Raw genomic sequence first — 12,084 nt, 5'->3', positions numbered from 1 at the left:
TTCTCAAAAAAAAGAATTCATGTTATTGAACTGTTGGATATCAGTTTGATCCTTTTACCTGTAAAATTCCAGATTTCTGCTTCAAAATAATTTTGAGACTCGGAAGTATCACCTTCATTTAGGCTTAGTTTGGAAGGCTAAGGAAGTAAAGGGGGTTGAAGATTGGAAAATAAGAGCCTCAAACAGTGGAACTGCAATTATTCATCACACTTTAACTGGAATACATTTTCTCGTGATAATTTTTACTCAGCGATGGAAAATAATTACTGCAGAGTCAGACATTCTTTTACCAATGAAGGTGAAAAAACTTTGCAAGTGTAAATAAGCAACAACAGTGATGACTGAGTGAGTTTGGGGAAGGTATTGCTTGCTTAGAATAGCATTAATATTGTGTTTCATCAGAAGTACAAAAAATTTGATACAGTTAGAAAGCAAAAGGATGACTGAATTGTATTCATGTGTGTTAAATGCCTATTTGATTAAATTTAGTATATATCAATTTGAAAGTCAAGTTATCTATACTAGATTTAATCAAATATGCATTCAACAAACATGGATGATAGACTATACAGGGTGCATAGGTAACAAGTTGTGTGGCATTTTACAGGCAAATCATTGATCTTAAAAGTATCTTTCCAATTAGAAAAAGGTATAATAATAATGCATACGAGTCATTTCCAAAAAGTATACATTCCACTTTTTTGAAATGAAAAATTCAAAGTTGAATTTTTAAAGTGAAATTGATCTCAAATTATAGCCAAATGACTTTTGCAATAATATTTTATTTTTTGGGCTTTATGGCTGAAAATCATGGATTTTGTCCACTTTGTTATGAAAACAATTATTGCTGTAAAAAATATTATTTCTATTGTTTTTGTCTTAAAATAATGAAACAAGCTTATATTATATTTATAACCTAAAATTGTTTGTCTGTGAAGTGTAAAATGCTTCCCGTAACAGAGTGGACATCAGAAATGTTTAACTGAGAGAAAGATATCTCAAATATTCTAAATAGGCTATGCAAATAGACTTTTATTTTCTCAAATTTTAATACAAAATGTGGTAGATGACCCAGAGACTCCGCTCTACAACCTTTGAAAAACGCCACCTTATGAGAACATTAGGAAAACATGCACCCCATCTCTCCCTTGTAGTTTGAATTTTGGTCTGGTAAAATGTTTAAAATCTGGTCAAGGTGTTAAAATCTGGTCCAGGTTAGTATATTATATCAGGATTTTTCTTTGAATTCAATTTTTTTTTGTTAAAATTGAATGGTAATTTGATGTTGGTATAAACTCAAGTTTATGCCTCTCACATTAGTGATTTAGATTGGACGGGGAGGGATTGGAACAAAAATAAAGGAAAATAATGGTTCTGTCCCATAAAATACAGGACGTAATGTCATAACGTCCTTTACTAAAATGCCCCTTACGACACATCTCCCTGGATCTATTAGTGGCAGTGATTTTAGCAATCTCTACTACTTTACTTTTGCACTTAACTGAAAAAATTGAACGATTGAGAATGTTTTAAAGGGTTCAAAATGAACAAATAACTTATTAAATTAAACTTGAAACTTCAAAACCTCTCAACTATGAAAACTTTACTTTAAATCAGTTTCTATTCTGTTGATGTAACAGAGTGGACAAATTAGCCTAAACTATTTTTTCATTATAAATTTAAATGATTGATGAAAACTTTTATTATATTTTGAAGCATATCTCCATGTACTGTCACGTGATGTCGATATACACTGAAAAAAAAATTATGATAATGATGTAACAGAGTGGACATCAGACAGAGAAAAATCTGGTACTAAAGACAAAACGTGAATATTAAGCCGTTTTGCAAAAGTCAAATCCAAAATTTTTGATCAAGCATTAAAAGTGAACCTTTCAAGGAGCTGTTATCAGTTTTAATCATATAAAAGTATATTTCCCAAATGAGTAACAGAATGGACATTTTAAAATGGGAAACATTTCGGGACAGAAACCAAAAACATAGTTTTATTCATTTATGGCACATATGTAAAATGTGATTCATATTTTTTTTTTTTTAAATTCCAAATTTGCACTGTCTTTGTTTAAAATTTTTTTAGGCTGCAACAGCCATATTTTGACGTTTTGCTACAAACAACGATTTAAAAAAAAATTAGATATCAACTGAAACAAATTAAGAAATGCCATATGAAGAGAATTAAATGAAGTACTAGAAAAAAATTAAAATTACTACTAGAGTGCTCTGAAATTTTGTGAAAAAATTAGTCTCGGAAACAGTTTGTACTCTTTTTGGGAATGACCCATATACTCAGATATGTCATTAATGCTGTTTTATGTCATAAGGGGTTGTATAGTTATTAAAATATGAAAATTAACTTTTTATACAGTCCCTGTGTACCCCAAAACCAAATTAAGAAGTTCTTACCCAGTCTCTGTTGGTGCCAATTAAAAAAATTCCACATTTCTAAGTGCAATATTTGCTGAGATATTTTAATTTGAAAAATGGAGGGGAGAGTTGGGGGGGGGGGGGGACACACACACAGCGTTAACTGCTGGTAAAACAATTTATCCGTATTTAAAGCTTCCCCCCCCCCCCCCCGATTTCTGTTTTTTTCAAATTTTAAATATCTTGGTAAATATTGCATTTAAAAACATGGATTTTTTTCATTGGCACCAGGAGAGACAAAACAACTACTTTCTAATTAGGTTTTTGGGACACATGAAGACTATAAAAGTTAATTTTTTTTAATTTTAATAACTATACACCTTAAAATATGAATGACATGTCTGAGTAATCTAATATACTTTTAATTGGAAGAATGCTTCTAAGATCAATGGTTAACCAATAAAATGCAGTATGGTCTGTTACCTATGTACCCTGTGATATATATATGGGGGAGGGGGCTAATTATTGCCTATGTTCCTAATATTGCCTACCAGGGTTTCTTGATTAATGCTGGTAGCCACTACTTGAACTACGAAGCTTTCCCCTTCAGTTGTTTGTGTCAACTAGATGCATCTGTTGTTTTCTTTCTCTGGCAATTTTTTTCTTATTTTCGTGTACGATGAGTTAATAAACACGTTTCATTACTTTTACTGTAATCAATAAAGTTCAAGTGATTGCGTTATATCATTTGAGGCAGTGATAGCTACCATAACAGGCTACATTTTGGTGTAATTTGTTTCTTGGTTTGTAATTCCATTCCGAGGGTGGAGGCTGCCATGTTTGAGAGATTGTCCCCAATATCTCCCACTTGAGTTGGTGGGAAATTGGGAATGGGCCATATTGTTCTCAATATCAAACACTTTTGAAGTGGGGTTTTTCAGATGTCACATAGAAAGACGTGGGACAAGATTGAAATGAAAGATGTAATAGTGATGAAAAATTAGAGATGGGACTATTGAAAGCATCAGAAGCTTTTCAAGTACCTGGATCTACATTAAAAGACTTCGTCAAAAAACCTGAAGATAGACTTAAAAAAATACTCGATGTGCCACTAGGACGAAGGTCTTTTTTTTTTAATCTCCTGATGTAAAAGATCAATTTGTTGAGTATTGTTTACAAATGGATGAAACTTATTATGGACAAAGGATGGAATTTCAACTTGCCAGTAGAAATAATTCACATCACCCATTTGCTGGAGGAAAAAAGTTCAGGTACGAAATGCCTCCCTTTTTTTTTTTCAAGAGATACCCTGACTTGTCCCGGGAAAAGAAAAAAAATAGGGAAAAGCACTATCACTTGAAAGTTTGTCAATTTCTGGTAAGACACTGGTGAAAAACATCGAGCAAAGCTGTAAAGGAACCAGTTTAAAAAAAACACAAATTAGAAAAACGGAAGGAAGAAGGATCTCTTCAGAAGATAAAGAACCTCCATATGTGTCAACTGACGACAACAGCAGTTGTGGCGAAGAAGGTAATGATGCCCAATGCTCACTTTGTGGAGGACTTTAATCAAATGATTGTCATAGAGAAACATTAAAATGTTATATTTTTAGCGAATGGTCCCACGAAAAATGCAATAAGAGAAAAGTAAAGAAAACATGTTTGTGTAGAATGCTCCTAAATTTTTTCAAATGCATTTTTAGGAAAAGTATTAAAAGGGTACATTAATTATATTTCTAAAAGTACAAAAAAAAGTATTGTATTACTTTCGATTTTGTTGTTTTAATTTTCGCATTTAGTAAAGAAAGTGTAATCATAACATAAACTTTATTTCAACCCATTTCATAGGCGATATCGGAAACACTTTTTTAGTAAGAAAAATTCAGAGGTCGTGAAATTTTTTTCTGGGTGCGTTAAAATTATCTGTTAGAGTTGTAATTCAGTTTATTTTATTTTTTATAACAGTCTAGACAAAAGAATAAAACAATTTTTACAAAATTTTGCACATGAATTAGTCCTGTAATTAAAATAATGGCTTAAGTGGGTGAGATATTTGGGTCCTCTTCGTTATATATATATATCCTGATATTTTGATTTAGTGATGTCGTCTCATCCTAATTGCATCAAATACTCGGTTTTACTGTATTGGTACATATAAATATGCATATCGGCCATAGTGACCATAATGGTTGAAAATTTTCAGTTCAAACTAAACTAAATGGCAAAATTTGAAAGGAGACATCAATGAAGTTTACTTAATATTTGCTGCAGCTATGTGAAATAACTATGTAAAATAAAGATTGGGCTGGAAATATGCTCTTTTTCCAGATATTTAAGTTGTATTCATTATTTTGGGGTTTGACTGTATATGAATTCCATCTGCGCAGTCACACGTTTCACATTTTACCTTAAAGCATTGTCATTAAATTAGCGTAATTTTTGTCTCTATTTTATTTAATCTGAAAGGAAAAGAAGCTAGGGCTACATTTTGGATTACCCTTTATACCCTTCTAATATGTAGCTCATGTGGAATTCTTAATTACATCGGTACAGGATGAGGCATCATTAATTATGCATGATACATCATTTAAATAAATTTGAAACCCGTTGTATGCAGAGTTAGAATGTACGATTAATGTAGAGACTTTATCAATTTTTTCCCTTATAAAACGACAGTTTTTGAAATCGGAACTTTGAAAGATTCATGGTCTTCACATGGTCTTGATGAAGTATTAAGCAATTGCATTTAAGAGCAAGGAGCAGAAATCAAAGGTTTCTGAATTAATTGTACTCAGCCATAGTGTACTGAAACACTTGCAATAGATTGTCCCAGAAGATATGGGATATTTAAAATTATGTTGAAGTCGTTTGTTCTGTGACTCGTGTGCATAAAATGTTTGTATAAAATAGTGTGCTAAAGAGTAGAAAGTATATCCATGAAGATAACTGTACAAGTTGTGTTATAAAATTCACATCTAAATTATTTATTTTAAGAGTTTTTCGACTGAGAAAAAAAGATAGACAATATGCAAGTTTTGCAAATTCCCCAAGGGTTCCCAACTATTCTTTTACTAATAGACCTGCTCGTGAAAATGAGTCAACTGCGATTGTGTACTTTCGAAACAACCATAAGCAATTATTATTTAGAAGACAAAAGCGTGCATTTAATGAATAAATACATTTTCACAGCAGTCTTGATTAGCAGAGGTACATCTACAGAAAGCAGCAATAGCAACATTTAAAAACACATACTGTAATTTCAATTATTAATTCTGTAATAATTTCTGTTCCTATAAAATGCGTGTTAAAATAGGTTCTTATAGTCCTGGAAATGCGAATAAAGTTAAACATCTTCGCTGACCTTCATTGAGCTCTAAGAAAATTCTTCTCTTAGAGTAGCTTAGTTGAAATTATGAAGTAATATAAATAATATTACTTTATAATTTCATGTATGAAATATAATTTCATATAACAGACTGTTTTTAATTTTCAGTTTTAAACATGGCTGAGCATTCTTCTCTAAAATTGGCATCATGATTCCATGTTTATACCTCCCAAGATTTTTGGTTTTCTTCACAAAATTTTTTTTTACTGTCTTCATATAAAGAAATGGTTTGGTGATACGTAATCTGATTTCTCCAGGTAAATTAACTCCGAAAATGCAGTTGAATTAATCTCGATACAAACATTAAAAAATATATTTAAAAACATTCAGATTTTCATGGACAAGGATAAAAAAAGAAGTGCGGATAGGCTTGCAGATATGTTTATTTTGTTTTATATTATGATATCTGTTCTTTGACATAGTTTCAGATACCATTATACAGTGAAACCTTGATATAACAATACTCTTTGGACCAAGGAAGAATATCTTTGTTGAGGGGTAAAAAAAATTGTTACATTGAGAGGTAGTGTATTATCAGGTACCTTCAAATTTATGTTGTCATTAGCATTCCTTTTGAATTGGCAATGTTGGCCTCCATAAAAGAATTTATTCGCAGCCAAAAAATATAACTAGTTGATTAGCAAAATTCAGTTAGTTGTTTAACTCTGTAATGTAGTTTACTATACAATGCTTTTGTGTACAAATAAAAAGTTGCTTCACAGCAACTTCATTCAGCAACACTTTCAGAGGGTATACAGTGCAAAATACCGATATTATTTCATCCTTAAAAGAACAAAAACTTGTGAGGAATTTAGAAATATAGTGAGAGACGTGATTTTTTGAGTCAAATATAAAGGCGATCACTGTAGCAGTTCTGAGATAAAAAAAAATATTATAGAGAGATTTATCAGGGCATTTGATAGGGCATCATTGCATAAAGAGGATTTCAGGTTTAGACCCCTAGGTGATTCCAACAATGTTCGAAAAAACTTGTAAAAGCGAGAATTTATCTTTATATCGAGCATGACTGTGTAGCAAGGTTTCACTGTAGGTCTTACTTGAAAATAATGAAGCAGTATTCTTCATGTGTGTGCACATAAACATACACTTGAATTCGAATTCTGAAGAAATCAAAAATTATTTTTTACGAAATGCACAATTGTTGCATTTGTTCATGCATCACTTTTTACAAGGGTTGTTTTTTTATTTAAAACAGGGTTCCCAGCAACCTGGAAAGTCAGGGAAAATGAAATATTTGGAATCGGGGAAAGTACAGGAATATTTTACAAAAGTCAGGGAAAAGATCTGGGAAGGGAAGAAACCTGAAACTTCAAAAGCAAAAATTCCTAATTTTTAATATTGAGATTTCAAATTTTACCAAGATTAAGTGGTGAAGATTTTGAATTTTTGGAGTTTTGGTTAGGGAAATTGTCAAGCAGATTTTGCTGGGAATCCTGTAAAATGTATTAATGGTAAGAATAAGTGAGTTATTTCTGCATGTAACCTTAAGTGTTCCTTTTTTTTTCATTTGTAACTGATCTCGTACTCATAGCTGCCAAGTTTCCGCCGTTTTGTTTGTTAAAAAATCCTAGATTTTTTTCACCCACTGGAAAAAGTCTATTGCCATTCTTAATCAACTATTGGCGCCAGTACCTGCTTCATTGTCCTGTTTCTGTTTTGATGAAATATGGCCATTTGTTTTTTGTTCATTATTTAGTCTCCGTAAAACTCTTAATCATTTTTTACTGTCAAAAGTTGGCAGCTATGTTGTACTGCATGGAGAAAAGTTTGTGAACCAGATATGGAAAATTATGACTGTTTATTCAAAGTAAAAATAAATTTGTGCTCAAATGCACTCTGCAGTACATCAAATACAGTAAATTTTTAAAAAGTATGCATGAAAATTTTATTCGTGCATCCAATTTTATATTTTTATCAATGAGGACAGATGATTTTCTAACAACCCTGTATTCTAGAGTCACATCACTGAATATATTGTAGTTAAATTTTATTGAATATGCTGTTTTGGGGGGTGGGGTGGCAATATGGTCCACATAATGGGGAAATCCTATGAGAATGCTATAATTGATTGTTAGTGAGTTGATTTATTTTGTGTTCTAAAGTAATGAATTATATGCATAGTAATGCATACTTTCATAGATATGAAACATTTCTGAAATTATTACTACTGTTTGGGTTTTTTCTATACAGTGCGCTCTGCTTAATGTGATCACATCAGGACTCTCTGGGTTTCTGAAAACAGTAACTGATTGATAACTATATCCGAGAAAGATCCTGGTAGTAAGAACCATAAACATATATCTCGTTTGGTCGACTCGGACAACTACTTTTTCCTTTCCCACATAATTGATTTCAAAATGTTGAATTGTTTTGATTTTTATCTTCATATTGTTATAATAAAAGATTTTTTTCTCTTTAAGCAAAAGAAAATTTTTTAATTCAAAAATTTTGAGGAGTTAGAATGAAACTGTCCGAATGCAAATAGCAGTACTTTTTATAATGTACAGTAAGTTCTACAGATCCATTGTTAATGTTTTCTGGCCGAGGAACTGTGAATATGGTCAGTTCAAAGAAAATGACCAATAACTGAAGAAAGGGGGCTTTTCTTAACCGTGTGCATGGCTTCACTATAAAAAAGCCATTACAAAAAGCACTACACATACGTAGATCATACCGGATATTGTAAACTGAGCGTACAATTTTTGTCAACAAAGGATCTCCTAAAACTGATCTACTACTGTCTGAATAAAACATTGTGAACTGTATATGGGAAGGTTTGTAAATGAGGTGGATGGTGTGCCTTCTGACCCCTTACTTAGTCTTGCAATGAATTTGGTTTAAACTTAATTTAAAATAGGCAAGGAAAAAAATAGTAACGTATCCATAGTCATGATAACTGATAATTCTCCCCCCCCCCCCACCCGTAATATATTAGTTTGTTCTGTACTTTATGTAAATGATTACCTGAATGATAGGATTATCCCTAATTGTAATAAGTGCCGTTAACGGTGCTATGGTTGAGGTGTTTTGATGGATGATGTTTCGTTCACTATACTGTAAGGGACGGCATCCTCGGTGCAGATGACTATGGGCAAGAAGGTACAATCTCCTCACAAGATCCTGAATTTCTGCTAATAACAGTAGATGGGAAAATCTGCCATCTAAACAATTTGACCTAAATATATCCTGAATAGTTATAGTTCCATAAACTCTAGCTGCGAAAGCCTGCTCTTTTCCATATATGATTTGCTTCGAGATTAAGATTTTAAAAATGTGAAACTGAATTACATGCAGATATTTATGCAAAAATATCTTACCAATGATAATATTTCAGTCGTAAATTTTCATATCTTGTAAACATTTAGAAATTAATTTTTTTCAGTATGAAATTTTTGAATGTTTAGGATATTGTATATGTACCCTGATACAAAAATTTTAACACTTGATAAAATGTATTTTTGAGAAATCCTGTTGTCGATTTTCTTTATGGCTGCACCTTAGTACTTGTTTGTAATTTATTCCAAAACTCATCACAAATACTGAAAAAAGTTAGCATTTAAAAAGTAATGGAAATGTAAGAATTTCCTCAAAATTGAGTTTTTTTCTTAGTCAATGGAGGCTTTAAGGTCAGAGCATACTTCAGGTGTCAAAGCTTTTGTAGTTCATCTGAATGTGACAAGTTCAGAATCCATTGAATTGTGAGTTATGACAGCACATTATTTTTGTGAAAATTGTTGGCAAATATAGCATATGATGTGATATAAAGACCTCTCTTACTAATTTTTTTAAACCTTGAAAGAGGCGGTGACTCTTATCATTTGGATATCCATCCATCTGGCATATCCAAATCATTCCAAGATATATCACATTATGTTAGTGCATGCAACATATAATTTTGATTTAATGAGTTAAAAAGACATTTCTGATCTGTAATCAGAAGCTATTTTATGTTACTAACCTTTATAATTAAACTTTTAGCTCTAATCAAGAGACAATGTCATTGGTGTCTAAATTTTTGTATTGGGTGTATGCGTATTTTGATTAAAATTGTCAATCAGTTATTTCCTTTTTCTTGAGCATTTAAAAGTTTGTAAGTCCAGTCTCTTGGTAACTTATTTATATCTTCATCCAAAGCAGATTTATTTATTTTTTGAATTCATTGCTTACTTTAAAGTTCTGTATTGTTATTAAATTTCAGTTTATTTAATGAAACCTGATGAAGTTGTGAATAATTCAGTTAAACCTAGCAATCTCTCTCACATTCAAGATAATTTTAGGAAATCAGAATAGAGAAAGTTTAGAAACGCGTAGAAGAATGCAACTTTTTTTTTTTATATCAACTGAAAAGATTATAGCTTGTGATATTTTTATATACGACATTATCTAATGTTAAATTTTTCAACAAAACATACATAATATTTATTTTCTAATGCATAAAAGTAACTTCCGATGGTGCAATCATTGGCAAATACATAAAAGTAATCCATGATTACTATTAGTCTCCAAAGCAGAATATACCGAAAATTGTGGCTCATGTCGCAGAACAATCAGTGCTTCTGTAAAACAATCTTGGAAAGAATCATAGGAAAAGAATAAAAATTAATTATTTTCTGTGCAGAAAATAATATTGAACATTTTCCGTCATCCGAGGGCTCGTTGCAGAACATTATTATAAGAAAATTATGGCAAACTTGTGTTAGATAATTAAAAATGTGTTCTCAAAACTGAGATCAGCTTCTATATCAGAGGTTTTTAAAGTCATTTAATGTGAGAGAATAATAACAAAAAATGTAAGTTGAGAATTTTGCCAAAGTAACACCATTTAAACATCAATAGGCTAATTTGCATAAAAATTCACTATAAACTTTTGATCGTAGATGCATCACAATTGTGGACATTCAGTTTATTTCATGGTACATAATAGTAATCTGTCATTGGCATCAGTTTCAAAATTGAGTATAAGTCTGGCCAAATATTTTTGTACATAGCAAGCAAAAGTGATATTGAACTGCTCCGAAATTTTTCTCCTTTCATTGTTTGAAACAGAAGTATAAATAACCTTATTATACATAGTTTTCTTTTCTTTCCGTGTACACTTTACAAGTTTTTTAATTCAATTCATCCCCATGCCAGGTTCAGAAAAAAATTAGAATTTTATCTAATGTTTTCACTTTTCTTGTTCTTAATTGCTATAGATGATGAATGATGGACCTCCTGATATGATGCCGCCTCCTCCTTCTGGTGGTGGTGGTGGAAGAATGGAGCCCCCTTATGGTGGACCTAGAGACCCTCACATGATGAGAGGCATGGAAGAGGTAATGTTAATTTCTCTACACAAGTTCGCATATTTTTCAACACTAGACACGCACTCAGACTGTTAGGTACACATACTTACACTTCCGGCACAACTCACTAGGTAGTAAATTGCCCATGGCGATAGACCTGAGTGGTGCTCGGTTTGAAAAAAAAAAAAAAGGCTCCTGTCAAATAAACTCTGGCAGTGAAAGATCAACTTCATATGTGTCAGCTACCTGAAGTGACAAATAGTTTTCAAATGGGGGAAATAGCTCGGTCTCTACTATTTGAAAAAGCCTCTCCACAGAGAGCAAAGTACACCTTCAACATGATACTTTTATAACACAAAAATTCAAGCATCTGCCATTTTTATTTTAAAATATGGATGGCAGGAAACATGCATAGTTCTTCAACGTAGGCGGCTCAGGGCCGCACATACACTCATAACATGTGTTTTGGCATGTACCAATTTATTAGACATTCTGAGAAATGTTTACAAGGTGCATATATGGTTAACTATAGTAATGAGCATTGGAGTAACAAAATTTAAAAGTCCACATATCCTATATGAATGTTGTTAAAGCCTAAGAAATAAAGGAAAGGGTTTATAAAAAAAATATTACTTTTCAGAGTCCACTCTTTGTCAGAAGTATCTCACAATAATATTTACAAGGAGCTTATGAGATAAGTGATGATAATCCATTTTTTTTACAGAATAGAAATTTTTTTTGAATATTTATGTCAATCATAAGGAAAAGTTGCTTCATTTTGTAAATATTTTACATTAAATACATTTTAACATTAAATTAACAGTTGTGTAGCAAATATTCATGACTTGTGCAATTAAAAACTGTCATAAAATTTTTATAGTAGAATAACATTTTTTAGGATGAAAGTTAATGGACATAAAAAAACTAATTTAGTAATGTTGCTTCACAAGCATCTCAGACCAACCCTAGTTATAATATAGGGCTTGACAAACCCAGGTTCAAGGTTGTC

At 31.6% G+C, this 12,084-nt stretch overlaps 1 protein-coding gene across 4 annotated transcripts in view; it reads left to right on the top strand.

Annotated features, from left to right (window-relative positions):
• LOC149082134 (uncharacterized) overlaps nt 1-12,084 on the top strand; it is a 93,369-nt gene that overhangs the window by 44,704 nt on the left and 36,581 nt on the right. For all 4 annotated transcript variants that reach the window (XM_089235632.1, XM_089235631.1, XM_089235629.1 and 1 more), the window contains exon 5: nt 10,986-11,105. In XM_089235632.1, the coding sequence (XP_089091758.1) occupies nt 10,986-11,105 (120 nt within the window). The remainder of the gene's footprint in view (nt 1-10,985; nt 11,106-12,084) is intronic.

This window comes from Pholcus phalangioides, unplaced genomic scaffold, assembly GCF_987345545.1.
Source record: "Pholcus phalangioides strain wild (caught in Gottingen) unplaced genomic scaffold, Ppha-v1.0 ptg000009l_1, whole genome shotgun sequence".
NCBI lineage: Eukaryota > Metazoa > Arthropoda > Arachnida > Araneae > Pholcidae > Pholcus > Pholcus phalangioides.
This window is presented reverse-complemented; position numbering and strand designations above follow the sequence as displayed.